General features: G+C 57.4%; 10 protein-coding genes across 10 annotated transcripts; 6 read left to right on the top strand and 4 right to left on the bottom strand.

The window, feature by feature from the left end:
- Positions 1-911: 911 nt before the first annotated feature.
- Positions 912-1,687, top strand: ISF_01060 (small nuclear ribonucleoprotein E; the record flags this gene model as incomplete). Its single annotated transcript, XM_018844667.1, has 5 exons — positions 912-958; positions 1,046-1,073; positions 1,371-1,433; positions 1,485-1,578; positions 1,632-1,687. 5 exons carry the CDS (start codon positions 912-914, stop codon positions 1,685-1,687), a joined length of 288 nt encoding a protein of 95 aa, XP_018709117.1.
- Positions 1,688-2,087: 400 nt separating this feature from the next.
- ISF_01059 (Alcohol dehydrogenase superfamily, zinc-type) lies at positions 2,088-3,185 on the bottom strand (the record flags this gene model as incomplete). Its single annotated transcript, XM_018844666.1, has 1 exon — positions 2,088-3,185. One exon carries the CDS (start codon positions 3,183-3,185, stop codon positions 2,088-2,090), a length of 1,098 nt encoding a protein of 365 aa, XP_018709116.1.
- Positions 3,186-3,960: 775 nt separating this feature from the next.
- On the top strand, positions 3,961-5,549 carry ISF_01058 (hypothetical protein; the record flags this gene model as incomplete). Its single annotated transcript, XM_018844665.1, has 2 exons — positions 3,961-4,057; positions 4,138-5,549. 2 exons carry the CDS (start codon positions 3,961-3,963, stop codon positions 5,547-5,549), a joined length of 1,509 nt encoding a protein of 502 aa, XP_018709115.1.
- A 2,496-nt stretch (positions 5,550-8,045) lies between these two features.
- ISF_01057 (membrane zinc transporter) lies at positions 8,046-9,128 on the top strand (the record flags this gene model as incomplete). The annotated part of the gene is made up of 1 exon (XM_018844664.1): positions 8,046-9,128. The coding sequence occupies one exon, from the start codon at positions 8,046-8,048 to the stop codon at positions 9,126-9,128; it is 1,083 nt and encodes a 360-aa protein (XP_018709114.1).
- Positions 9,129-9,821: 693 nt separating this feature from the next.
- ISF_01056 (hypothetical protein) lies at positions 9,822-10,088 on the bottom strand (the record flags this gene model as incomplete). The annotated part of the gene is made up of 1 exon (XM_018844663.1): positions 9,822-10,088. The coding sequence occupies one exon, from the start codon at positions 10,086-10,088 to the stop codon at positions 9,822-9,824; it is 267 nt and encodes an 88-aa protein (XP_018709113.1).
- Positions 10,089-14,813: 4,725 nt separating this feature from the next.
- ISF_01055 (40S ribosomal protein S19 (S16)) lies at positions 14,814-15,747 on the top strand (the record flags this gene model as incomplete). The annotated part of the gene is made up of 3 exons (XM_018844662.1): positions 14,814-14,846; positions 15,194-15,326; positions 15,389-15,747. 3 exons carry the CDS (start codon positions 14,814-14,816, stop codon positions 15,745-15,747), a joined length of 525 nt encoding a protein of 174 aa, XP_018709112.1.
- Positions 15,748-17,874: 2,127 nt separating this feature from the next.
- On the top strand, positions 17,875-19,545 carry ISF_01054 (FAD dependent oxidoreductase; the record flags this gene model as incomplete). Its single annotated transcript, XM_018844661.1, has 1 exon — positions 17,875-19,545. One exon carries the CDS (start codon positions 17,875-17,877, stop codon positions 19,543-19,545), a length of 1,671 nt encoding a protein of 556 aa, XP_018709111.1.
- Positions 19,546-19,750: 205 nt separating this feature from the next.
- On the bottom strand, positions 19,751-21,466 carry ISF_01053 (Cytochrome P450; the record flags this gene model as incomplete). The annotated part of the gene is made up of 3 exons (XM_018844660.1): positions 19,751-20,097; positions 20,160-21,036; positions 21,095-21,466. 3 exons carry the CDS (start codon positions 21,464-21,466, stop codon positions 19,751-19,753), a joined length of 1,596 nt encoding a protein of 531 aa, XP_018709110.1.
- A 701-nt stretch (positions 21,467-22,167) lies between these two features.
- On the top strand, positions 22,168-25,043 carry ISF_01052 (Casein kinase II, regulatory subunit; the record flags this gene model as incomplete). The annotated part of the gene is made up of 5 exons (XM_018844659.1): positions 22,168-22,316; positions 22,418-22,552; positions 22,719-23,493; positions 23,551-23,802; positions 23,877-25,043. 5 exons carry the CDS (start codon positions 22,168-22,170, stop codon positions 25,041-25,043), a joined length of 2,478 nt encoding a protein of 825 aa, XP_018709109.1.
- Positions 25,044-25,411: 368 nt separating this feature from the next.
- On the bottom strand, positions 25,412-27,774 carry ISF_01051 (copper methylamine oxidase precursor; the record flags this gene model as incomplete). The annotated part of the gene is made up of 5 exons (XM_018844658.1): positions 25,412-25,586; positions 25,658-26,502; positions 26,561-26,686; positions 26,765-27,341; positions 27,422-27,774. 5 exons carry the CDS (start codon positions 27,772-27,774, stop codon positions 25,412-25,414), a joined length of 2,076 nt encoding a protein of 691 aa, XP_018709108.1.
- Between the last annotated feature and the right edge of the window lie 219 nt (positions 27,775-27,993).

Here is a 27,993-nt window from a genome sequence, read left to right as displayed (position 1 = left end):
ATCGGGTCCTTTATTATGCTGTTATGATCACACGGCAATATCTTAACGACACCGCCCTGTGCAGTTGACGAATGGTAGGCACGCCTTCCCTTTTCCCTGTTGCGCTGGTATGAAATATCAGCTTCATGCTGCCATCCCCTGATGAAATGGTTTTCACTCGCCGTACCGAATATACGATGTAGATATACCATGGGCAATTGGTTTCGCCCTTTTCTCTGATCATCGATGGATTTTGAACCTTCTTTTTTTGCGGTCACACAAGGAGTTAAAGCTAACCAAGCTTGACAGAAATTGAATGTGCCCACGATTGAACGACTTTCGAACCACACTCGGGATAATTCAGGCTGCCCCCCATACCCTCGATACTGTAGAGCGTGTGCGGGATTTGAAGCAGATGCGCCCCCAACGCATTGCAACTTTCTCCGCAGCCTGTCAATTCCATCAGGAATTATCCATAGACTTCTAGAAAGAAATGAATAAATATTATATTTGCAAATGTATCTCGCTTGAACCCCCTTGTGACACCGTCACGACTTGATTGGACGCTTGCAATTTCTTCCCTAGTACGGGAGTCGATTACTTACGCATACATAACACTAAATACAAGATATCATTTTGAAATCATCATGAATTAAGCAATACAAGGCAGGACTTCTTAAAGCTAGTTGTATTTTGGGATGTTGGTCTGGACGTGTTGCGGGCGAAGGCCGGATAAATAAATCTCCACTAAAATTTCGGCCTCGAAGCTCAACGCCAAAACCACCAATTCGGACCTGAGCTGCGAACCACTCCCGTCTCGTGCCCATCGACATTGACGCGCCAATCCCCGCATACCGTCCATTCGCACCGGTTTTCCAGTCGCACACTGCTCGTCTATACCCTATCTACATTCTTTTACGAAATATTCCAATATGACTGGTCGTGGTGGCGGCGGTCGCCGCGTTTTGCTCCCTCCTATGTAGGCAACCACCCCGCTCGCTCGCAAAGCCGTTTCGTTCTGGCCATCTTCTGCAACGGAGGATTTGCTGACAAGTTTTTTCTGCAGTAACATGATCTTCAAGCTACTGCAGAGCGTAAGTGCGATTGATCTGCGGATGGCAATCCCTCGACAGCCAGCGATCCCGGCGATGCGATGGAGGTTTTAGCGGTGGCATACCATCGCAAGGCAGAAGACTATCGCAGTTGATGCGCGGTCCTTGCGAAAATTCCATCGCCAATACCGAGGCAGGACTTCATTTCAGATCTGCCTGGAAAGCCACGGGGAACCGATGGGTGCCACGGCTTCGAGATCGAATCGCGAATCGCTGGTGATCGTTGGCTCACCATCTCGAAGGCGAGATTTTCCATCAACTTTACTGACCCTATAATAGAACGCTACCGTTAGCGTCTGGCTCTACGAACAGCTCGGCATCCGCATCGAGGGCAAGATTCGCGTTAGTTCTACCAGATGCAACAGTAACGAGCCGCACTGACAAGATACGCAGGGCTTCGACGAGTTCATGAACCTCGTCCTCGATGACGCCGTTGAAGTCCGCCAGATTACCAAGACCAACGACAAGGAGACAAGGAGACCACTGGGTACGTGCAACCACGTCTAACGTGGCTGATGGCCGGACTAACCACCCCTGCAGGACAAATCCTCCTCAAGGGAGACAACGTGTCTCTGATCCAAAACCTTTCGGAATGAGCATACGAAGCGACTAGGAACTGATATCCATACATGGGAGGAGGAAAGCAACGCCGTTTTTGCGAGGATCAACACGGAGTACGACGCAAATAGAGACGGCTTTTTGGACTACGTCAGAGAAGTGAGCAGGGCGGTGTGGAATCCCAAAGTCACTTGATTTGTTTTATGAGGCGCATCGGCAAACTGGATTCGTTTTGTGCATTTTTGTCACGGTTTGATTGACTGGCGAAGATTCGCGACCTCACTCTCAAGTTAGGTCGGCCAATCAACTACGAAGTGAGCATCTGCCAACTCCCAGAACAACGTCAAAATCAATTTACGTTCTATCAGGGCAGCCATGTTGGCTGGTGATCTATATAGTTACATGCCAATCTATTCCATCATTCTACCATGAACCTTGTTACTCCAATTTATAGCCGAGCTTGGTGCCCGACACCTTGCCCTCGCGGAGCAAATTCAAACCCTCTCCCAGGCCCTCGAGCCCGCCTGGCAGCTCCTTGACGGGGATGGGCTCCAGCTTGCCGACGATGCCCGGCAGCAGCGCGTAGAAGCGCGCCAGCACCGCGCGGTCCTCCGCGCTCGCCGGGAACTTGGGCCCCCGCGGCGGGAGCAGGTGAAACTCCCTCCCGAAGAGTGTGTACGCCAGGATGTGCTGGACCTTGACGCCGTCGATCTCGGCGGCCTTGGGCGGCAGCAGGACGACGACGCTGCCGCCGGGCTGCAGCGCGGCGGCGCAGAACTCGGTGGTGCCGTTCTCCGAGATGCCGTCAAAAGCTTGGCGCAGGCCCGGGTAGGCGGCGCGGATGTCGGCGGCCGCGGTGGGCGACTTGTAGTCGAACACGGCGTCGGCGCCGTAGCGCCGCACCAGGTCGAAGTTGTGCGGCGAGGCCGTGGCAACGACGGTGCGGCCGGCGAGCTTGGCGAGGCGCACGGCGTAGAGCCCCGCGCCGGTGGAGGCCGCGTAGACGAGGATGGGCTCCCCGGCGCCGGCGCCGGTGGTGGTGGTGGTGGTGGTGGTTTCGGGCCAGGGCAGGCCGAGGTGCTTTTGCAGGCCGAGGACGGCGGTGGTGGCGGAGACGCCGTACGTAGCCGCAGCGAGGTCCGACACGCCGTCGGGCACCTTCCAGGCGAGGTCGGCGTCGACCTTGAGAAACTGCGCGAAGCTGCCGCGGTCCTCGTACAGCCCGCCGTGGACCCAGCCGGCCACGCGGTCGCCTACCTTCCAGCTGCCAGTGGCGTCGCCGCCGACCTTGGCCACGACGCCGGCGTAGTCGCAGCCGATGACGGCGCCCTCGGGGGAGAGCAGGTCAATGTGCTTGAAGTCTGTGGGGTTGAGGACGACGGCGGTCACCTTGACGAGGATCTCGCTACCGCTTATGGAGGGCACGGGCACGTCCCGGAGCGTGGCGCCGCGGCCTGCCACAGAAGACGGGGCCGAGACTTCGGCGGCGTCGCGGACGGCGACGAGGGCCTTCATGGTGCTCGGGATGGCTGCCATGGCTAGGTTGCTGTGTAGGGTAGCTTGCGGGCTTGGTGGTGTAAGTGGGGATGGCGACGCGAAAGCAAGGCAAAACGTGTAATTGAGTGTTGTAAATGATGATAAGAGCTAAGGTAGACGATTGAAGACTTTGAACTGGTTTAAATAACAGCCGTGAAGGGTGGTAGAGCTTAACAATCTCGCATTTGTCATCTGCCCATGATGAGGCTAACACCGAAACTACCGCCGTTGTACTAATCTAGAGCCTCTTTCAGTGGCTCGTTTAAGATACAAGTGTGGAGCTAAGCCTCGGTTCCTGGACTGAACTGGTTTGCGATGGAATTTTTTCACTATTTCATTGGGTAAGTAGTTGCGTCATTGTCCCTCCTATTTCCAATCCACAACCACTACTCCTCGGCCCGGAGCGGACAATGTTGCTGTAGGCGGTGATGTCTCACCATCCTTTCTAGTGATATCTTACGAGTCGAGCCTCGCCGCCTCAAGGAAGGAAATAAATTAATTAGAGAAAATCATGATGACAAATTAATATCGGAGATTGTCTCGACCAATCCTTTGATTGAATTCGATAACTATTGCCTTGTCAAGCTCCTTGTTAGTGGTTCGTGTTGGCAGTAAGGGTGCAACGCCGACGTTTTGCCGACCGGCATCACCGCTCTCTCTCCGTGACACTGCGACTCGACTAGACCATTTTGTCCCCAACGGGAAGCCGCCAAACGAGTTCGATCCTCCGGACATCCACGGACACCAGACACTACATGTCGCTAAGCGTGACGAGATGCGCGAGTTTATGGACTATGTCCACAGCGCGTTTTACGAGGCCACGGGCTGGTCCCGTGACAATTCGTACGCGGCGCTGAACGCCACCAGTGATGGTACGTTGCGCGCAACCGTCCGATGCGCACCGACATGACTGCAAAAGCCCACCAGCATGCTAATTGATGCTGAATAATAGCTCTCTTGAACTTCCCGACGCCGCGCGGTCTGCGCCTCACACTCTCCGCGCTCGCGAGCCCCAACTTTGCCACGTCGTACCAGCTGGGCTCCGTCGGCGTCGTCGACGGCTCCATCTCGTACCTCTTCTCGTCGGTGCCGCTGCGCGTGCTGCTCACACCACAGTCGGAAAAGGTGGCGCTGCCCGCGCTGCTGCGCTCCTACCGGCCGCTGACTCCGCTGACGCTGGGCACGACGACGGCGGGCGGCCCGAGCCCCGACGACGACGCCACCGGTGAGCCGCAGGCGTCGCTACTCTACGGACGACTCTATCTACCGCAGTCGCAGCTCGAGGCGCTCGTGGTACGGCGGCTCTCGCGGCACCTGCAGGTGCAGTTTAGTGCCGTGTCGGGCCAGCACCTGCGCAACGGCGGCACGACGCTGGGCCTCGCGCAGTACGACGTGGGCAAGTACGCCGTCGAGGGGCTCGCCTCGTCCGACGGGGGTCTCCTCGGCCTGCGCGGCACGTACAACTTTGGCGGCGACGCCGAGCCGCCACGCGACGTCGCGGCCCGGAACGGGAGCGATGAACCGACGAGGACAACAACGCCACCACCGCCGGCGCCGGCGCCAAACGGCGAAAAGGAGCGCATCTACGGACGCTTCAGCACCGGTGCCGAGATTTACTACGGGACGCTCAACAAGTCGGGCGGCATCAGCCTGGCGGCCCGCTTCGCGACGCTGCCGTCGCACAAGGGCACGCCGTTGGCAGCGACGCTGACGCTGAACCCGCTCATGGGCAGCGTCGGCGCGAGTTACTCGGTCGTCGCGGGCCGTCACTGCACCCTGGCGACGCGCATGGAATTCAACGTGTTTAGCTATGAGAGCGCCTGGGCTGTTGGCATGGAGCTGTGGCGCAAGCCGTTCGTGCGGCCTTCACCAGACCCATCGGACGGCGAAGGCCCGTCCTCGTCGCTGCCACAAATACCACCGACACCGACATCATCGCCTGACGAAACAATCGGCCCCCGCTCCCCGCCGGAACGCAGCTTTAGAGCTAAGATGGAGTGGCGCCTGGATGAACCACCACCGCCGGAGCACAAGGGGCAGAAGCTGCTCGCCAATAGGGCGGATGATGCGGCGGCGGCCTCCGGGGCGGCCTACGGGACCCCATCGGCAGGGCCGACCACCCAGGGCCAAGAGCCCGAGGTGGTCGCCGGGCGCGAAACGGAGCTTCTTAGCCAGCCGGGGTCGCAGGCGCATGAAGAGTATGCGGGGGTGCTCAAGGCTCGTTTCGACCAGAACCTGCGCATTGGGCTGCTGTGGGAGGGCCGGGTCAAGTCGCTCCTATTCAGCCTGGGGAGTGGCATTGACCTGCGGCACTTGGACAAGCCATTTCGCACTCTGGGTCTGGAAATACAATTTTCGTCTTGAGCTGGAAAGGAGAAGAAATGTTGACCCAATCAAACAGGATCGATTGAGGACCCTTGTCGTGGGGTGCATGCTTGGCGCATACAAAGTAGGTTGAGCGATGCAGGGCGCTGCAGGCTGCAAGACATTTTTTTTTCTGCGCGGAAAGAGCAGCGTTGTCCTACGTGCGACTGGCTCCGGTATGCGGAACGCCGCTTCCGTCGAGTGACCTGGCATGCTACCCTATTCAGGGCGCACGAGGAAACAATACGAGAGAAAGCAGAGATACGCACGATTGTTCACTCTGGTGGTCAGAAGTTGAGCCGCTGTGTTTGTTGTCACGTTGCACCATCCAAATTTACTACAAATGCGCCGTGGGTGCCATTTCCTCTCCGCAGGAGACAAGGGCTAGGCTGCGTGTGGCTGAGCTGACAGCTGAATGGCTTGCATGTACATAATCTGTATTTTTAACATAACTTACCTCAACGCGTAGAGCGAAATACAACGGCGGTATTGTTATCCCTGTCCCTTGGCCTGGTATTCCGGTAGTAACTCGGACGGATGAGGCGTCTTGATTGCGCCAGGATGGGGTGTTGCGACGGCTAACTCCTCGGGAAAAGAGCAACCTAAACATGGTCAAGTTTGCCGCTATTAGCGAGAGCCGGCTCGAGGAAAGACTCCCTTCATCAGTCGAAGCAGTCGGCCAGCGACCGAGGGCTTTTAATTTGTGTCAGCCCGAAGCCAGAGGCGCACCTTGAGAGGTGAACGGGCTGAAGCCTGATGATCGAGGTTCCGTTTTGGGCAAGCCTACGATTACAGGTGAGAACCCGGATGGATCTGGTTATGGCCATTACGACTGCTGTGATAGGCTGCGTTGGTGCGCCACAATGGGGATCCCTCGTGGATGCCAACGCCAACGCCGCCGGACAAGTCGTAGGCTGTGGCGCGCGGCCCTTGCGCCATCTTCCACCACATCTCCCACTTCCCTTGACGTTTCTTTGAGCGAAGGAAGCAAGCACGGTTGTTCGTTGCTTGTCATCGGTTATTCTCCGAGAGAAGGTATTGCCGAGAAATGGCAGGTGCAAGAGATAACCAACCCGGTTTCCCGCTTTTTCTGCCTCCCACGAACTTTGAGCGACAATGTTTTGTCACACCATAATGCGAACTTTGATAGGCCTCCCAGCACCTATGTTTCGGCTAGTAGCTGGCCACATTGCCCTTGGCAGTCAATGGACAGACTCGACTTTGCCTGAGCGATGAGCGATGCTACCTCAAGAAGCCGGGGTGTCCTTGGATCGGTTCGACATCGTGCGTTTCGCGCGAGTCGTTGTCGATGCACCTTGCTCCGTGTACGGTTCGAGAGCGGCGAGGGCATGAGGGATCAGCACTGTGATTTTCTGATTCCTTGTCGGCGAAGGAAACAAAATAAGAATATTCGAATACATAAAGAGATAGGGACCCCTGTTCCTCAAGACTCGCTCGTCCCCTCTTTACCTTTCAACTAGCGCAGAGCAAAAAAGTTGGGTAGCCATCAAGGTTCTCACATTAGCACCGCATCCCGTCCGCACTTGATCATTCTCCTCGACTGCTTTCGGTCCCTCTGCTTGGTACCCTCCAATCCCGCTGATCACCCGGCGCCACTCATCGTCTGGGCACTCTCCATCTCTTGGCCCTCATTTTTTTCTCGTCTTCTTCATTTAACTACCTTTATTCTCACTCTCGGTACGGATATATCCAGCACAATTACATAAAAAACCCACTACTTTACCGGCATCACTGTGCTTTACGCCGTCGCTTGCATCATATCCACTCCGCTACTCTGAATAGTCTCTGCGACGGTCCCACGGTTAACTTCGGACTGTCGAATAATACGACTCTTCCTAAGGCTTCCAAGTTGACAGATTAGAATCTAATCGCAAAGTCTATAAAAAACCTTGACTGCCGAGTTGTCTCGCGTCTCATCTCTCCAGCCTCATCTCGCCGTCATACGCAACACAACCACCACCTCGTCAAACACTCTGCTCTTGACCTGCTCTTGGCAACGTTCGCCAATCTTGTATCACGGCACTGGAACACAGACTCGCATTGCCAAGTCGATCCGCCAAGAGTTACGGCATCTCTGAGCCGAATTCCCACCACTCATCCGACGGACGAACCACTTCCACTCTGTCTCGCGTGGCTTCAGAAGCACACATCTCTCCCAGTTATCTGGTCAAGTGGAACTGATCCCCAGTTGCCTGCGGCCATCAAGGTGTTTGAGCTGAGAAACCTGCAAGATTTTGCAGCTGCCGCCTTATCCGCCCCTCCCCTCCTCCTCGTCTGCCACTCATCCCACCCACACCCTCCTGAACCGTCCTCGTGGACACTTGCTATAATAGTAGCATCCCCTGCGGTTAGCTGCTATTCTATTCTTCTTCTGTACCAAGGCTACTTCTGCAAGAGGATTGTCCCTGCAATCTTGGCATCAGCATCATCACATACACGCATAAGCGGAACCGCCATCCTGCAACAACTACCACAATGGCTGACTCGGACGCTCCCCTGAACTGCACCGGCGAGGCTGCGGATGACACCCGCCGTGGTCTCCGCATCGGTGCCATCTTCATAATCATGTTTGCCTCGCTCCTTGGTGCCTTGGCACCCGTCTTGCTGGCTCGCCAAACGCGGATGCACGTTCCCAAGTTCACCTTCTTCGTCTGCAAGTACGTAGGTACTGGTGTTATTATTGCCACTGCATGGATGCACTTGCTCGATCCCGCCATCGACAACTTCAGCGACCCATGTGTTGCTGCCCGTGTTCCCGACTACCCCTGGGCTCTCGCCATTGGTCTCATGACCGTCATGACCATGTTCCTCGTCGAGCTGGTTGTGACCAGCTTCCAGAAGGACGACGATCACGCCGCCGCCCATGGCTCCGACAGCGAGGGTCCTTCGATGGACTACATTGCCAAGAAGCGCCCAGGCGTCACCGAGTCTACTGACTGCCCGCACGCCCCCGACCTCGAGCAGGCTGCTGGTATCAACCCCAAGAGCATTCCCGGCCGTCCTGACGACGTTAGCTACCCCCCTGGCGGTGAGGATCACCTTGCTCACGCTCAATCTCACAAGGAGGATGAGACTGGTCTTGCTGGACAGCTTACCGCCATCTTTGTGCTCGAATTCGGTGTCATCTTCCACAGTATCTTTGTTGGCCTGACCCTGGGCACCACTGAGGAGCTTGTTGTTCTGCTCATCGTCCTCGTCTTCCATCAGATGTTTGAGGGTCTTGGTCTCGGCTCCCGCATTGCTACTGCCCCCTGGCCCAAGGACAAGAAGTGGCTTCCCTACCTCCTCTGCGTTGGCTTCGCCATCTCGACTCCCGTGGGCATCGCCGCAGGAATGGGCGCCAAGCCTGCCAACGCCACTGACCAGAAGCTCACCAACGGCATCTTTGACTCGATCAGCGCCGGCATTCTTATGTACACCGGCCTCGTCGAGCTGCTTGCCCACGAGTTCATGTTCAACCCTCACATGCGCCGGTCTCCGCTCAAGATCCAGCTCTTTGGCTTTGGCTGCATCGCTTTCGGCGCTTTCATCATGGCCCTGCTTGCCAACTGGGCATAAATCGACACGCATCGGACAATATTCTTCTCAGTATTGCACTTTTAGTGTAGGGTTATGAGCGAATCATGTTTAACATTGGACTTTTTTATTCATTATACCACGGGCTAAGGAAATAGAATTAATGCTTGGAGGTTAACTGTCTTGGTTATAGAATATGGCGCATTAGAGTTGCATAGAAGTAATCAATATGTGTCCTTTTACGATTTCTATCAGTGGTTAATTGCATCCTATGTGATGATCCGATTAAATCCTACTGGGTGTCCGTTAGAGCGCGCCGCGAGATGACACGTCGGCCAATCACGACAACAATTTCGACTCTGAGTCTCACGTTGCACAAGAAAGGTTTTTGAGCCCTGCTCCTCACACAAACAAAGAATATGCGCAAGGACGGGCATGGATGACTGTAACCTGGCTGCCCTCGCCGCGTCGCTGAAAGGGTGCGTATACATGGGCGTCTCCGGCTGAGAGGCAAAGTATTTCTCGACGCCCTCCTCGGGACCGTTGCCGACAAAGCCCTCTCCGCTCCAGGCGCGGCAGGATGCTTCACTCCCCAATGCCCTAGCAGAAGTCTTACTGCGGCGGTCGGAGCTGGTGCAGCTCATCAACGACGTGACCGGCACCTCGCCTCACATATTTATCCCCGACCCCGCGCCACCACATGACGCCGCCGAAGGCTCAACTGCATATCTGTTTCTAATCAGAGAAGAAGACGCGGCCTCCGCATGCACGAAGAGTCCCGAGGCCGCCGCCATCGTGCTCGGCGTGCTGCAGACCGCGGCCACCGCCTCTCAGCCGACTGACGGGCTGCTCGTCGAGTTCCGGCGCCCGAGCGGCCAGCGTGTTTGCGGCCCAGCCAGACCGGTGCTGCCTGCATGCGTTCCGCATCCGCACCGGCGGCACGATAGAGAGACGTGGACGGTTTGACAGGGCGGGCGCATACAGCGGCGAAGCCTTCTGCATCGCTCAAGACCCGGATCGCTTCCGACGCGTCATCGCTTGCTCCAGGTCCATGACGGATGCTCAGCTGGGACTGAACACGACCCTGCGCAGGGGAGGCGATGACGGAGCGCTTCACGTCAATCTCGGGCGGTCTGCCGAGTCTGGTGCCTTGACGACGCTGTCTGTCGAGGAGCAGCCCTTTTGTGAGGCAAGACTGCCTGTCCGGTGCGGGGACGACGTGCTTCAAGGCACGCGATGTTGGCGGCCACGGCGATCGGAGCGCCGTGGTCAAGTCTGTGTGGGATCGCGGAGGCTGCCTCGGCGGAAAGGACGCTGCTGAAAAAGGCGAACGGCTCGGGCGTCCGGGGCGTGCCGACGCTCGAGGCATATGCTGGACCTCGGCGACGTCGCTGGGCTGAAAGAGAGGGTTGGTTTTCGGCAAGCCTCGCGCGGTGACAAGCTTCCATCTGGCTGAAGAGAGCAACGACACCGCAGAAATGCCCAGATGCGGCAGCCGACGAGGCGGAAGAGGGGGCCCAAGTTTGAGAATCTCAAGTGGGCGTGCGTAGTGACCTCACCCCTTGGTCGACCGCTTGCCACAGCCTCCTCGCCGTCTGAACTCCTCGTCATCCTGCGAGACGTCACCAAGGCCCTGCGCTCGCTCTACAGCGAAGCAAACATGCTGCACCGCGACATCAGCCCCGCCAACATCATCGTGGTCCCCTCGCACCCGCCGCGGGGCACGCTCATCGACTTTGACCTCGCGCTCGACCTCTCCGCCCCTCCTGCCGAGAGGCACAGCTCATCGGCTCTGAAGGCTTCATGGCGATTGGGATCCTCGGCGGCGACGATCACACCTACAGGCACGACCTGGAGGCGGTGTTTTACGTCCTGCTGCACGTGGCCATCGGCCCCAGCGTGGACAAGGTTCCGGAGGGAAGTCGCCTGGCGCGGTGGCGCGGGACGGACTTTTTGTCAGTGTTTCGTCAGAAGAGGAGCGACATGCAGCGCTTTGAGTTTGGCAGCTGGCTTGAAGGGGAGGTTCGGGAGGAGTACAGGTGCTGCTTGGGGCTGATGTGGGATTTGTATGATGCGCTGTTTCCGACGAGGAATGGCAAGATGTTTATCGGGACTGATCAGGAAGGCGGAGCGGTGGAGATGTTGTATGAAAGCATAATGCAAACCTTTAGCAGGCATATGCTTGTGATTGCTTGGGTAGACCTTCTTTTCGTGAGCAGCCGTCACGGCGAAGCCATGGCACTGGAGAGTACATACATTGGAGCTGCGAAAAATGGTGCATACCGAATGAATAAAGTATACATATACCGATACCGTAATTAATAGTTGGCCACGATGGTAAAGTCATATATTTTTGCTCCCTACCTGGGGACAGAGATGCATGTTCCAGTCTCATTTGCTCTCTAGCAGCACCCAGGCACACTTGGTACAGACCAAGCATTCCGCCTGCATGCGATGTGATTATACAAGCCCAGTCGGCTGTGATATCCGGCATGTCTCGTTTCACGCGGCCATCGAGAAAATTGCTGTCGTGGGCATCCACTAGCGGCGACGGCCTTGGATGCTAGCGTACATAGAGATGTGAAGCGTGCATTTGAGTGCACATGTTTTATTCCGTGGTGAGATTATTCGAGCTCATCCACATTATTGCCAACGGCTACTCAGCATGTAACAATCTGGCCAATGCATGTCAGCTCAGCCCGGAATGCTCTGCAGCCAAGTGGCCTCCGTCACAAACTGCTGCAGCCGACTTTCTATTATTACCAGCAGCGCCGGGCGGAAGCCGTATTCTGTTAATGTGGGAGGTGTATCTGTGCATGCGGCTCGGGTCAAACTGCATGCTTTATAATTTGATAGCCCGCAAGTGTCTTATGCCCGACCTCTTGTGCTCTCGTTTGAGAGCAGTGCCAGCTAATAGTTCTGCGGCTTTTCCCAGTAATGGTCTAGTAATTAGAGCAACCGCTGACTTTGAGCGATGAATGAGCTATCCTAATGTTACTTTCCATCTTGAATAAGCCTTCTCCCACAACGTCGCGAAACGTCCAAGGTAACCATGTGCATTCAGCTGCTATTCGTTGTCTCGGATCCTTTGCTAAAACCTTCGTGTGACTATCTGCATGCGCTCAGACGAATCGTCGTCAACTTGATAGGCTATAGCATGCCCGAGACAGTGCCTGGATGCCCCGAGTACAAAGCTGGAGTTGCCCCGGCCGACGCAGCCACGGTGACGGGATGACGGTTGTGCATTCACCAGCTCCGCCCCGAGGCAATCTGAACGGTTGGGCTGAGATCCCCCCCATTCTATCTTATAGAAAGAAGAAAGAGCCCCAGTATATACGCTCTCAGCGACGGGGAGCCGAGTGCGTCGACTTTCTACGCACATTCCTTGTGCTGTACCATTACTATGCCTGCGTATGCACTTCCGTCAGACTGTGCCCTGCAAGCCTCCTCTGGCTTCTTGAAACCAACTCCTGGAAGTACATTTGAGGTTGGTCAAGAGTTGAATATTTTATGGTCTGGTGACTTGGTTGGTCCGGATGACCCCAGACCTACGGCAGACTTTGACATTTGGCTTCGTCATTACGACAGCCAGTCTGAGTGTGAAACCTTGACCCGTACGGCGCCACAGTCGAACAAATCCGACTTACATATTCTAACAAGCTGCCTAGAATCGATAACCTACGTTTTTAAGTATGACCAAGAACGGCTCGATGGTGATTGGACGAATGTTGACATGTGCCTCAATACCGTAATACCGCCTTCCACCTTGAATGGACGATCTCGGCGGGTCTCAATTTTTCGAGCACCAAGTCTTGTCAAGGGATCGGACTCGACAAAAGAACCATCTCCTCAGTTGATGAGTGGCCCTTTCCTGATCCGCCGTCACAGCAACCAGCACCGACTCCGACGCAGCACAGCCGACACACACCTTGTATCTAAGCCAGAATCAACCGCTATCGACCGGTGTCGACGCAGGCATCGGCGTTGGTATCGCAGACCTGATCATAGTCCTTATTTTATTGGGATTGTGTCTCCATCGCCGGAGAAGGAAAGCCAGGAAGCAGAATGTCCCGACCATCGCCACAGAAGCCTGGGAGAAGCCGCAACTGCATGGGCAGTCGTTGCCGGAGCTGGACGGGCAGGCGTCGAAATCGCCGGAGCTAGATGGGCATGCGTCGAACTGTCAAAGTCAAGAAGCGGATGAGCCAGAAAGTTTGGGAACGAGCGGAGGAGGTAACGTCGCCAACGAGGCCACGCCAAAGTAGGAGGGGTTTGAGCTGCCGATAGATCGGCACAACTGAAATGGATCATTTCAAGGCTTTTTCTTCTTTACGTTCCATTGGCGCGAGTATGACTACGAGTCATGAGGAATCTTACAAAGTCAGAGCTTTGGGACAGGGGATCGGCCGAGTTCCAGATTACCGTCGAGGCCGGCGCGCTTGAGCGTGTCCACTAATATAGGTAGATAAATGTATTTCAAAGCGCTCGCACGGTTTGGCAGTGATGCTCTCACCCGTTGCCAAAGATGTTGCTTTTCGGCAATGCTCGTTCCTTCAGCTCCTCCCAGCTTGTATGTGTTCACAATGTCCTGAAATGGATCAATTGCGCAGAGATAGTACGCATTCATCGCGCTTGTTCCTGTCGATTCGTTGTGAAAACAGAGATGAGATGCTCGACATCATGAGCCACTTCATCGATTGGGAGATGAGTTACGGCCACTTCACAAGTTAGCTACGTCCAGCACGCTCACGGGTGTTGCTTTACCTCTGGATTGAGGTATGCAATTTTCGCCTCCCAAAGTTTTTCAGATAAAGCACAGCCCTGATTCTCGCATACGTATCCTCCTGCAAAAGCGCCGCTGCGCCAGAAGCATTGCTTAGCCGCCATTTATCTGAGCCATATGTCGTCTTGCCTAGCAGCAGAGCTTGGGAGCGGACAAAACTCAAGTCTTGGCCATCTCGCATGAACAAAGACATCCACGCTTCTCCCCATCAGGTCTTTGATTTCACACGCAATGGGCGCCGTATAGTACATTTCGTCGCCAGTAGCCTCTCCTCTAAAGCCAAAGAGCAGATCAACGTCACTATCGGCCTTCTGCTCATTCCTGGCGAATGATCCAAAAACACCCACCCAGACGATAGGCAGTAGATCGGGGTTTCTCATGAAGGCCCGACAGCGTTGCTCAATATCGCTGACGGACAGGACGGGCGTCACATGGGCATCCGCAGCCGTGCTGCAACATCGTGCCACGTTGCTAAAGAGTGCTCTTTTGGCATAAAATGATGGAAAGCGACGCAAGTGGGAGTTCAGCATGCTGCTTTGATGAACACTGTTAAGTACACCCCCCTGAATGGGATGTGGTGTGGCCGCAGAGAAAGCGTGTATGTAGAAGATGAATGGGCTGGTGCTGGCCAGGAAATTCCGTACCAGTAAGCGGGCGAGTTTCTCTCGAGCACTATGCCTAGATAGAACTAGTGGCGAGCCTCCCCAGTCACGGTGCATGTTGAGCAGCTTAGTCATTCTCTCGCTTCTTTCACGAGAACAACCACACCAATCACAACCACCTGCTCGCTAGTAGGGCCACAAACCCTAGCGTGGAAAAAAAGTGCCCCAGGTGTCCCAATACTATCACGAAAGACCAGTGCAGCCTCTCCTCCCACTCCAACCCACGAACAACCTCTTTCTCACCGACCCAATTCACCCTCAACCCCTCACAATACCGACAAAATGGCCGGCGGTGTCACTGTTCGCGACGTTGATGTAGGTACCCCTTGAAATTACCCGAGGCATCTGCGCGAGCGCACGTCGCGCGACGGTCGAAAGACTGGACCGTGAAGACGATGGCTCTGCGAATGTCATGTAGCGACTCCCCTCGCTGTGCTGCGCACCTCATCGCTTCGAAACTCGAACGACAAAGTCCTTGATCCGACAACGACGTGCAAAACCAAATACCGTCTATATCAGAGCTGTGCGGAAACCGAATCGAACGCGATGGGCAACCTCCTGGAACGGACTGCCTACTCTCGCTCTCTTGAAACACAGAACCGCGGAGCCGTTCACCACACTCTTTCGATATACGATGTTATTGGAATACTTTTGAGGAGCAGGCGCGAGGGAGTCGCAAGACTTCTGAAGACGGAATATTTGCTAATGGGTTCTCTTTCTCTCTCGTTCAGGCGCAAAAGTTCATCACTTCCTATGCTGCTTTCCTGAAGCGCCAGGGCAAGCTGCCCATCCCTGGTACGTTTGCGATTTTCGACTTGGTAATGAAAGCAGCGCGGCGTTGCTAACCCTCTCCACAGGTTGGGTCGACACCGTCAAGACCGGCCCCTCCAAGGAGCTGCCCCCCCAGGACATCGACTGGTTCTACGTCCGCGCCGCCTCCGTCGCCCGCCACGTCTACCTCCGCAAGACCGTCGGCGTCGGCCGCCTGCGCAAGGTGCACGGCACCGCCAAGAACCGCGGCTCGCGTCCCTCCAAGCACGTCGACGCCTCCGGCTCCGTCGACCGCAAGGTCATGCAGGCCCTCGAGAAGATTGGCGTCCTCGAGCAGGATGACGACAAGGGTGGCCGCCGCATCACCCAGGCCGGCCAGCGTGATTTGGACCGTATCGCCCAGACCACCGCTGAGGCTGAGGAGGAGGACGAGGACGACGAGTAAGCTCGCTACCAGTGCTTGTAATGATTTGAAAATAAAGCAATTCATCATGAAGGCGGTAATGGGTTGAAAAGGCGTCAGCAAAATGGGAAAACTAAAAATCTAAAACTCGGTTTCTTGTAACCAGGTCCCGGGTTGGTCCGCATATGGAATTTGGGCGTACAAGGTCATAGATGTTTTTTGACATGTTATATGAATATGATTCCCCTTTTACATTGGGCCATTCTGGTTGCTCAACTACTGTAATCGCTCGGCAATACGTGAAGTGACGATTGCCCACACGAAAGGAGAAAAACCACAACAGCTGGAGGCCTTGTAGCAAAGGACACCCTCCTCACAACCTACCCGTAGGTACACACAGGTCTTGTCATCGTGGCACAAGTTAGTATGCGTGATGCGTCTGGGTGGCGGCCTCGTAAAACTAATGCCGCGTCCAGAGGTATCGAATTTACGAAGATTTCGTAGGCAGAAGGGAGGCCTGCATAATTTAGTGATTGTCACGATACATCCGGAAGCACTGCGGGGTGCGATTAACGCTTTAACTGTCTGAAAGACACTATGACACTAGAACACTATAACACGAATGCTTCGTAGATCCAATCAAAAGATTAAAAAGAAAAAGATGAAGGAATGTGGCGAAGCAAAAGAAAAACAGCAAAAAAGTTAACCGACAGAGACAGGATTCGAACCTGCGCACGCGAACGTATTGCATATCAAGTCTTGGTGGGTTAGACCCACCGTTCTTCGAGTGCAACCCCTTGGGCCACTCGGGCACTCTGCCTTGTGGTTGAGAGTCGGGGGGCTATCTGCATATATATTGATAGTGTAAGAGAATACCAGAAGCATTTCATAACACGCCACCTACATTGCAGCCACCTTACGTTGATAACACGATCTTCTATTCACAACGGCCACCTTACGTTAATGCAAGCACCTTACATTAACAACGACCTGACATTAATACAGACCTTTCATTATCGTCGTGTCAGAACGGTCAGTGACGAACCAGAAACCTCGGCGCCATGCTGGCGACGAATGGATGCAGCTTCCCGCGATACCGTTTCCTCGAGGTTGTATCAAGTAGCTCCCCCCTTTTCCGACTAGGTGATTGTCAGTCATGAGATATTGGTTCGCTCACCTTGTTCCTTGTCTGCCCCGAGGTGGGCGCGCTCACTTTACGCTGTGAAGGTTGTCTCAATAAGCAGCGTAAAATACGAATCGCTATTTTTACGGGCTCCTTGCGGTAGGAAAGCTGGCTAGATTTACACTTGAATACTTGATAAAGTGACTCTTTGGCTGATGTTCCGCTGTTGTGTTGTTGGGGATGAAGGCGGCCATAGCTGGCGAATGAGACGTAACGTAGACGAATACATACGGGTTCCATATGTATGTAATCCTGCAGCAAAACATAAACGCGAGACACAATGTCACAAGAGCTGGACATACATAGGTATAGCTTTCTGCTAGTTTATTTTTCGTTGATCGCTACCAAGCATGAAGCGTTGTATCGTGATCCTATTATTCGGAAAGCACCGCCTGCACTAACAATATTCCACTTGATGGTGTATGGGTATGGAAATGGGGCTGCAAATCGTGATGCCCCTTTACCCGCGCGGTGGAAATAATACGCTTCCCAGGTAGGTCGTGGGGGCATCATTTCAGCTTCCAGCTGCTCTTGTACATTGTGTGGATTATACGCATCAGAATCTTTTCACTTCTTGCGTATCGACACCTTCCATTTGCATTTTGAGGTGCTTCCGTACATTTCCCTCTTCAGCTAGTTATCGGGCTCAGTGGCTTGCGTCGCTCGGGAGTCCCAGAGTCCGCAGCCAACTGCCCAAGGAAGAGTCAGCGACAACCGAGAGCTCAGCTGGCCAGCAGCATATGGTGGCGCAATACAAAGATGTGTGTTGCACGCGGTACACATGCCGAGGTGCTTTGGATGTGCAGCTGCAATAATACGGCTATTGCATGATGCCGCCCACCTCAGCATGCAGCATGCATCGAGTGTAACCCGAGTTCGGGGGCATATCCCCCAAGTTATAAAGCAAAGGGGGTGCACCGTCCTACTCCCATGCCGCTTCCATTCCTCTCACAAAATCCAATCTGCCCTGTAAAAGGAAAAAAAAAATGACCACCGCGCCTCCCGCACCCGATTCCGAACCGGCCCTCTCCGCCGACTGCATCGTCGTCGGCGCCGGCTTCTCCGGCTGCTACGCCACGCACATGCTCCGACGACAGGGCTACACCGTCAAGATGATCGATGCTGGGTCCGACTTTGGCGGCGTCTGGCACTCCCACCGGTACCCCGGCGCCCTCGTCGACTCCCCCTCGCCGCTCTACCAGTTGAGCCTCCCGGAGGCCTGGCGGGGCTTCCACTTCCGCACCAAGTTCCCCGACCAGCGCGAGATGCAGGCCTACTTCCGGCACGTCGCCGACGTGCTCGACCTGCGTTGCGACGCCCTCTTCCGGCACGTCATCGTCGACGCGCGGTACGACAACGGCGCCGGCGTCTGGCAACTCCGCTCCGACCGGGGCCTGCGCGCGACCGGCCGGTACGTCTTCTTCGCGACCGGCACCACCAACAAGCCCTACGTGCCGGCGTTTCCGGGCCTGGAGCGCTTCCGAGGCCAGCTGGTGCACACGCACGACTGGCCAGCCGACCTGTCCCTGAAGGAGGCGCGCAGGATCGCGCTCATCGGGACGGGCTCGACGGGCACGCAGGTCGCGCAGGAGATTGCCAAGCTCGACGCCGACGTCACCGTTTTCACTCGCACGCCCAACATCGCCTACCCGCTGCGGCAGGAGACGCGAACGCTGGCGGACGCGGAGCGGCGCAAGGCGGTGTACGGGGAGGTCTTCCCGCAGGCCAAGGCGGCCGGGTGGCCGCGGTACCTGATCAACACGCCCGCGCGGCCCTTCCGCGAGGACACGCCCGCGCGGCACCGGGAGGTCTGGGAGGCGGCGTGGCGCAAGGGGGGCTTCGCCGTCTTCCTGGAGAACTACCCGGAGGTCGCGACGGACAAGGCGGTCAACGCGGCGTTTTACGAGTTCTGGAAGGAGAAGACAGGGCCGCGGATCCGGGACCCGGCGAAGCGCGCGGCGCTGGTGCCGGACGAGCAGCCCGTGTGGTTCATGGCCCGCCGGCCCGTCCTGGAGGACGACTACTACGAGATGATGGACCGCGACAACGTCACCCTCGTGGACCTGCGCCGCACGCCCATCAAAGAGTTTACCGCCGACGGCATCGTCACCGCCGACGGGGAGGGGGAGGCGGGGGAGACGCTGCGCGAGTTCGACCTCGTCATCTGCGCGACCGGCTACGACTCCGTCACCGGCAGCCTCCACGACATGAACGTGCGCGACCGGCACGGCGTGTTCCTCCAGGACAAGTGGAGGGACGGCATCGCGACGCACATGGGCATGATGGTGCCCGGCCTGCCGAACGCGTTCCTGCTGTACGGCCCGCAGGCGCCGGGACCGATGACCAACGGACCGACGTTCATCGAGGTGCAGGTGGAGCTGCTGTGCCGGCTGCTGGCGCGGGCCGAGGGGCGCGGGCTGGCGGAGCTGGAGGCCACGGAGGAGGCGGCGAGGCGGTGGCGGGACAAGGTGTACGAAGGGTATCGCGCGACGCTGGCGAGCGAGGTCGACTCCTGGTGGGTCGGGACCAACGTGCCGGGAAAGAGGCGCGAGCCGCTGACGTGGTTCGCGGGCGTCCCGGCGTGGCGGGAGGCCTGTGAGGAGAGTCTGCGGTCGTGGGATGACTTTGAGCCGGCAAGAGTGGATGCAAAGCTCTAGTAGCAAAGGGACGAGGAGAAGGGCGAGGAGGAAGATGAAGGCAATTTATATATGGATAGTTGTGAATCAAATATGTTATCATGATACTACATGGCCAATCTATGGTCGCTGTTACATGTCTGGCTGTTGTCGTGTCCCAATCAAAGTACTGCAGTCACACCTGGGAATATCCAACCCCCCTCTTCACTTCTCTTCATGACCTTCCTCACGCCGAGGCGCTATCCTCTTCCTTCTCCATAGCCTCCGTCTCCTCCATGGCCAGCCTGAGTGCATCGGGGTTGCGGGGGACGAAGCGAGCACGGTATCGCCGGGGCAGGGCGACAAGGCTGGTGGGGTCGGCGTTGCCGGTGATGGGGTGGCAATCAACGTCGTCGTGCTTCTCAATGCGAAAGCTGTTGAGCAGGCGCATGTAGACGAGGTATAGCTCGCGGTTGGCGAGCAGGGAGCCGGCGCACATGCGGTAGCCGACGCCGTAGGTGAAGAGCGGCGCGTCGGGCTGCTCGTACCAACGCTCGGGGCGGAAGACTTCGGGATCCTCCCACACGGACGAGTCTGTTAGGTGGTTAGCGCAAGATTTTGCATTGGTAACTTCAAGTACGAAGGGGGATGCTTACCCATGTTGCATGCCCAAGCGTTGAGGAAGAGAACGGAGCCCTTGGGGATGGTGGCGCCGCCGTAGGCCACGTCCTTGATGGAGGCACGCGGCAGCGCCAGTCGCAGGACGGTAAAGTAGCGGAGAGACTCCTTGACCAGAGCCACGACGTAGGCGCACTTTTGGTCGTCGAGCTCGTCGCACATGGGGCGGTCGGCGGGGTAGAGCTTGCGGATCTCCTCGACGGCCTTGTCCTGAATGTCGGGGTTCTGGGAGAGGAAGGCGACGAACCAGGCAACCTGGGTGGTAACCGTATCGAGGCCGCCGGAGAGCATGGTGAGACTAATGGAGGTGAGCTCCTCCTTGTTGAGCTTGGCCTCCTTGTCCATGATGACGTTAGCCTGGATGCAAGGCTTGTGGGTGCCGGCGGCGATGCGGGCGTCAAGGCCGTCGTTGAGGCGAGTGAGGTAGACGTCACGGCGGCGACGGACATCGCGGGCCTTGGCCGAGTGCCCGTTGATGGGGTTGAGGCGGAGGAGCGGGATATAGTCCTGGAGGTTGCCAGTGGTGGACCGGAAGCGGCTGATCTCCTCCTCGACGTGGGTAATTTCATCAAAGAGGTTATCCTTTTGGCTCTTCATGCGGACGCCCCAGTTGAGAGTGAGGGCGAGGGAGAGGGACAGGCGTTGGATCATGGGCATGGGGTCGGTGGGCGTCTTGCCAGCGGCGCCGTACTCGTAGAGCTCCTTGATGAAGTCACGCGACTCAATGTCCAGGTGGGGGATGTAGGTCTGGATCGAGGGCTTGTTGAGAGCCGTAGCGGCGCCTTTGCGGCGACGCTTTAGGGAGTCGCTGAAGGGCGACGTGCCAATAGTGGTGCCCGAGGTATCAGAGACGACCTGACGTGGTGTTAACACATGTAGGGAGGGAGGGAAGAGCAGCTGCTTCATAACTCACCTTGTGAAATGTGTAGAATTCAGGACGAGAGCTCATGGCCTGCAGGTTGAAGCCAAACAGGGTCTTGGCCGCGGCGGCCGAGTTGATAACGACGACGGGGATGTTGCCGAGCTGGATTTGGTAGACGTCACCAAACTTCTTTGCCCACTCGCGATACTTTTCCGCGGCGTTGACACGAATATCCCACATGTTGCCAATGACAGGCAGGCCCATGGGACCCTTTAACCGGCTGATGCGGGCATTGTAGCGGATAAACTCGTTGGCGACGACGTAGACGAGGGGCGCGAGGAAGAAGACGATGGTGAGGACCTCCAAGGTTCCACGACGGCCATGGTCGGTGAGGAGGGCCAGTAGATCTGCCGTTTTGATCATGGTTGAGAGTGATGGGGGTGTCTATTATGCAGCACGAGCACCTTGACCTTGTTCGTCCTGACCTGTCCTGTCCTGATGGATGCTGGTGCTTGGCTGCGTGATAGCTACGATACTACTTCGTATCACAATGGACGAGGCGGGCGACAGGCGGAAGAAATATGCATCGGGCCGTGGTGGTCTCCCCTCACACAAAAGGTATTAAACTAGTATTACAATGCAATGACACATCAATGGTTGGGGTGGCCAGCCAGCCAGCCACTGTTGCCATTCCGCTCTCGTTGCAGGGACCCCTTGCAACCTCCATCTGGCCGGCGCCAATGAAACGAGAGATGCGGCAAGACGATCGTCGAGTGCGGGGAATGAATGCGCTGGAAGGGACCGAGATGGGTAGTTCTGGGAGAAAAGCTAGTGTTTCCGGACGAAAGAAAGCTCCTGCATTACTGGTGGCAGCCAAAGAGAGGCCAGGGAGAGGCCCAGCGAGAAGCGTGACCTGCGGGGAAGCTCAGTCAGCGGAAATTCCGGAACGGCGCTTCCGTAACCACCCGGGCCGAACTTGCCCTTGACATCTACAAGAGAGACAAGAAGTCGCCGCAGCCCACTCCTCCCTCGGAATAAGCACCGCTTTTTATCGGGTCACAGAACAAGGCTGCGAAGAGAGAGGATTCCTGATTAATTTCTGATGCCACAGAGGCCAGCCAGCCATGCCCAAGGACGAGTCGCCGGCGCAAAGCCCGATCATGGCCGTGGCCGAGTCGTCGTCTTCGGCGCCGCTTCCGAAGCGAACCGCGCCGACCGAAGCCGCGGAATCTGCGCCCCGAATGAAGCGTGGCAAGTATACGTCGCTAGCATGGTGAGTTGTTCCATTTTCATTGCCATTGATCCTGCTGTTTCCGCCAATTTCCGTGGCCGGTGATCTGGTGCTTGCTTTTGCTGACCTCGCCACCACACCAGCAACGAGTGCAAACGGCGCAAGCTCAAGTGTCTGCCCACTGCCGACGGCGACAGTTGCGAGAGATGCATCAATCGTAAACTCCTCTGCATCTTTGCCGTCAATTCCCCCAAGGGAGACAAGAAGCGAGACGAAGGGTAAGCGGCTTTTCTTTTCCTCTTCCTCCCTGCCCTCTTTACCCCTGACCTCCCTTCTGATACGGAAACCCCGCCTCCGTCCCAGTCCCTCCCTGCTTTGAGACAGACCTACTATCAGTACCTATCCAATGTAGCCCATGTATGCTGACACCACCACTACACGTAGAAATCAGATTCAGATACTTGGCGATGAGTTGGCGCATGTCCGCCAGGAGCTCGCCAATCTTTCACAGGCCGTCTTCGAGCTCCGCCAGCACCGCTCGCCGCATGCTGCCGGCCTTATCACCTCCGCTGGCACCGACCCGGTCTCGACCCGGTCGCCGTCCAGCGTCACTCGCGATGCCGTCCCCAAGCATCCTCAGTTTGTCGGCCCCACACGCGCCGCTTACGGCCTCATGATCGCCGAGCGCTCCCTCACGCGCATGGGCATCCCGGACTCGCCTTCATCACCCTCTGGTAGCGGGCCTAGCTCGCCCGAGGCCCAACCCCCTCTGCCGCCAACACCGCAACAGCTCCAGAAGCACCAACAGCGGCAGTCTACGGACCTAGCCGTGCCCACGGCACCCCCCGACGTCGAGTTTTGGGCTCAATGCACGCCAGCAGAGGCCGCCCGCCTCATGGGCGTCTTTGAGGAAGAGGTCGAGTCCGTCTACCCTTATATTGACATCCTCGAGCTGGCCGCACGCTCCGAGCAGATTCTACGCATCCTCCGTCAGCCGGAGCTGCTTGAAGATGAGGCACTCGCCGGCTCCAGCACCGGCCGTCCGCTCACCGTCACCGACATTGACCTCGCCAAGGTTGCCATCGCCGTCGGTGTAGCAACCGAGGCCCGTGGTAAGAACGACTTGTGCGTTGCCATTGCCGCCTCGATAGAGCAGCACACGGCGCGCATCTCCCAGACCGAGGTGTCGCTGCGCGGCATCCAACTTCTCATCTCTCTCGTACGTGCCCAGGTTTTGTTTGTCTGCTCTCTACCGTGCTTACTGACGCCTTCTCAGAGCATCTACTACTTTCACAGCGACGACGAGCTCCTTGCCTGGCGCACGATTGGCGTCGCAGCCCGCGAGGCCCTGGAAATGGGCCTCCATCGCAAGAGAAGTCTCTACGACAACTTTTCTGATCCTGCATCACGTCAAAGGGCCCTCAGGGTGTTCTGCTGCTGTTACATTCTCGATCGGAGATGGAGCTTTGGCACCAGCCTCTCCTTTGCCCTCGTTGACAGCGACATTGACCCTTCCTTGATGGAACTCGTATGTCATGCCAACCGCGTACCTTTCCCTGGCCCCTGCTTTGCTAACTAGTCCTCGTCTTGATACACTTCTAGGAGCTCGACTCGCCCTATCTTAAGTGCATGGTTGGGTATGCTCGGCTGTGCTCTAAGCTGTGGGAAGCTATCCCACCGTTTGGCTCGCCGAACCAGTCGATCCCGCACGAGCTTGCCTATGCGCTGGACGCGTCGGCGCAGGAGTGGCTCGACTCTATCCCGCCGCACCTACAGATGCGGCACTACCCGCGCGGTGCCGCGGCCAACGGTAACGGTGGCAACAACGGGGCTGGTGGTAGTGGTAACAACGCCGCTGGAGGCCCCTACACTTCGACCATGCGGACGCAGCAACAGCAGCCGCGTGTGCTGCACCGGCTGCGTGCGCTGCTCTACCTCCGAGGCAACCTAACGCGCATCTCCATCTATCAACATCATCTGATCAGCCCGGCGGCGGTGGCGGCAGACCCGGATCGCGCGCGCGTAGCCGTGGATCTCGCACGCGACACGGTGCAAGTGCTGGTGCACCTACATGCGACGTCGGACATTTACTCGCGCCAACAAAACGCCTTTAACTACTTCCTGGCGAGCGCTTTCGCCGTCATCTCGCTTGCGCTGTGCCACGCACCGCACCTCTTCGCCGCGCCGTGCACGCAGAGCTTCATGGACGCCGCCGGTCTCGTCAAGGGCTTCAGTCGTCATAGTATGGCCAGCAAGCGCCTGTGGAAGAGCATCCGTGGGCTGTCGCCGCGTCTTAAGAGCTTGGGTGTCGGCGCGAACACCAAAGAGCAGCAGCAGCAACAACAGCAACACCAACAGCAGCAACACCAACATTCACAGCAGCAGCAAGTTGGTCCCGGTAGAGGAGCAGTCGCAACCGGCGTTGATCCCGGCCAGGCGCGATGGAGAGGACCTTATGGACAAATGTACAATGCGGGCGACGCGCGGCAGCAGGTTTCGGGCGGGGGCCAACCAAGTCAGGCCGCGGGAGCGGATAATATGTGGAATTACAACGTCAACCCGGCGGCGCCTGGTGGCCAGGTGCTTAGCGGAAGCGGCAACGCGGAGCCGCTGCCAGGTATGAACCCGGATATTCTCAGTCTGTTTGACTCGCTCGGCGACGACGCCATGTTTAGCAGCGGCAGCTTCGACCCGAGCGTTTATGGTGGGATGGAGACGGATGGTGAGGGCGGCGACATTTCACGTCTTTTTCTTCAGGGACTCATGTAAGCGCGGCGTTTGTGCGGCACGTTGGATTTTATGTGGCGCGTCTGCGCTACTGTTTTACGTTGGTGGCCTTTTTGGTTGAGCGTCTGCTTCATGTATTGTATCACGTCTGAATGTCTTGCGGGTGCGTATCTTGTTCATGTATTATTGTACTTATGTTGGATCGAGCGTTTGGATATCTATGTTGAATACGCTATGGTCGAGTTTTCTGGTTCATGTACTGTATCATGTTTGGAGTCTTGTGGTTCTACCCACGCAGCTGGACAGTTTTTACTGGGTTTTATGAAAAGGCAGTTCATCATGTTCATTCAATCTTATATACAAGTCGTGAAAATTTAGCTAATCTTTAAAATTCAGACTGGCAAGCTTGGCTAGTGCCCATTAGCTCCGTTCACGCCATTCGTGCCGTTGGCCGTGGTGCAGCAGGACGAGCCCGCTCCCTCCGTGAGCTTGGATCCGGTGTCTGCGCTCGACGGGACGTCCAGGGCCGGGTTGCCCGTGAAGAAGTCGGACGGCGTGATGTGGACCTGAATCATCTCCACGGGCCTATTCTGCGGTTAGCACGGTGGTTCCAGAAAAGGTGGGCAAGGGGGGTAGACGAGGGGGGAGAAACTTACATGACGGGCCAGTCTTCCACGCGCGGGTTGTGCGTCAGGCCAAAGACGCTCCAGACGACAATGTCCTCGTCCTCGACCCTGTCCTTGCGGTCGGCCGCGTCGCGCAGCCCGCCGACCTCGTTGCGGCTGAGCAGCGTGTGGCGCCCGCCGGCGTACAGCTCGTCGTCGCGGTGCTTGGTGACCCAGAGGTGGTGCCTCGCAAAGTGCGCCCGGTTCGCCTGGATGCTCCCCGGCGCAGCCAGCAGCAGCTGCGACGGCGGGCCCGCCACCTTGTACCCCACCGGCTTGCCGCTCACCGGGTTCTTCACACTACGATTCTGGATCTTGAACACGCGGTTGCTGAACGGGTCGAGGTCCAGGCCGGCCGACTCGGCGACCACCGTGGACTCGACCCTGTAAAAGTTGCCGGCGGGGTTGGTGGCCGGATCGACCTCGACGGGCAGGCTCTCCTCCTGCACCACGGTGTTGGCGTGGCCGTCGACGGCCGGGTCGATGCGCAGGCAGAAGATGTGCTGGTGGTTCTGGGCGATGGCGCCCGGGTTGACGACGTTGCCCCAGGGGGCGGTCTTGCCGACGTCCATGTTGACGACGGAGACGATGCCGGTGGCGCGGGCCTCGAGGGTGATGCCGGCGGCCTGGTCGAGGACGAAGGCGAAGACGTACTCGTAGTTGGCGAGGGTGAGGATGTACTGGACGACGAGCTCGCGGCGGCGGGTGACGACGGCGCGGCCGGTGCGCCAGTTGGTGTGCTTCCAGTTGATGCCGTTGTCCTGCTCGTGCAGGCAGACGACGTTCTTGGTGGGCTCGGGGGAGCCGTCGGGGTTGGTGAGGATGCCGTCAAAGTACTGCAGGGGCAGTGTGAGCTGGGAAGTATAAAGCAAAGGGGAGGGGAGAACGGGATACCTTGATGACGCCGAGACAGTCACAGCCGAGGGTGAGGTTGTTGACGCAGTTGCCGAGACCGCCGTCGCCAAAGTCAAAGGCCTGCTTGCGATGGAAGGGAGGTCTGGGGTCGGCATACGGGACAGTCTGCCAAAAAGGGGGATAGTGTTAGACCACGACCATAAGCCAGCGGCGGTTTTGCTTTGAAGATTTTCCTAAACGCACCATGTCGCTCATGCTGAGCCTGTACAGGACGCTGCGGCCGTCGTAGCGGACATCGTGCAGGACGGCGCCCTCGCGCGGGTTGAACGTGACGCGGAAGCGCCACTTCTGCCACTCCACCAGGTTGTCCTCGGTGATGCTGAAGCTCGGCCCCTCGGGCTGCAGCACCGTGAGCGGCTTCAGGTCCTTGCGGACGCCGCCCGGCAGCAGCTCCGGCACGTATTCGGCGGACCGGCAGTGGTCGAGGACGCCGACCTCGTTGGTGACGCCGACGAGCGCGTCGCCGAGGCCGCCGGTGGCCGGCTGGTCGATGCGGACCAGCTTCATCGTGCGGATGTCGACGATGGGGATGAAGGGCAGCGGGTAGGCGTAGAAGTTGGCGTCTGGGTTGCCTGTGCGGCCGTCGCGGCCGAAGCAGAGCGCCTGGAAGAGGCGCGTCTGGCCGTCGGCCTCGTCCGGCCCGCCGTACGGCCAGGGCTCGACGACCAGCTCGAAGCCCTCGGGCAGGCGGACTGACTTGAGCTTCTCCTTGAACTCGGGGGATTCCTGGACGCAGTTGACGACCTTGTCAAACTCGAAACTGTTTGGTTGGGTTGGTTGGTTAGCCTTTTTTTTTTTTTTGACGCGCATGAGGGCCAGGTCACATGAGGGTGGACGTACAGGCCCAGACTGGCGTGGAACTTGGCGTCAATCACCTCGTCGGCCGTCCTCTTGCCGGTGACGAGGTCGACGACGGACTCGTGGTATTGGGTCGGCACATCGCTGCCGGCGCCGCCGATGACGTCGTACTTGAGCTGGGCGAGGCGCGGCGGGCGCGGGGTATCGGCGGTGAGGGTGCCGGCGTGCTCGGCGTCAAGGAAGCGCACGACGTCGGCCTTGGGCGGCTCGAGCAGGTAGATGACGCGAAAGTCGAGGACGGCGCCGGGGTGCAGGCCGAGGACGACGTCACGGGCGCGTCGAATCTCGTCGGCGGACAGGGCCGAGAGGGGATGCGGGGATGTGGTGGCGGTCATGACGGGAGGATGCAAAGTTGTCTGAGCAGAACAAAGGGGAGGGGGGGGGGATGATGGAAAAGAGAAAGAGAAGGAAAAATTGGATGAAGGAGGTTTGCGAAAATCCGGGGAGTAGTCTGGTCCGTTCTTTTTAATATTTACAAGGACATCTGGGGGGAGGAGGTCTCGGAAAGCAAGGCTCGTTCGTCGATGAAAGGACCCCGCGGGGAGCCGTTTTGG

The sequence above is a fragment of the Cordyceps fumosorosea genome (genome assembly GCF_001636725.1).
Source record: "Cordyceps fumosorosea ARSEF 2679 chromosome Unknown scaffold_1, whole genome shotgun sequence".
In the NCBI taxonomy this organism is placed as follows: Eukaryota; Fungi; Ascomycota; class Sordariomycetes; order Hypocreales; family Cordycipitaceae; genus Cordyceps; species Cordyceps fumosorosea.
Note: the sequence above shows the minus strand (reverse complement) of the source record. Positions and strands in the feature narration are given on the sequence as shown.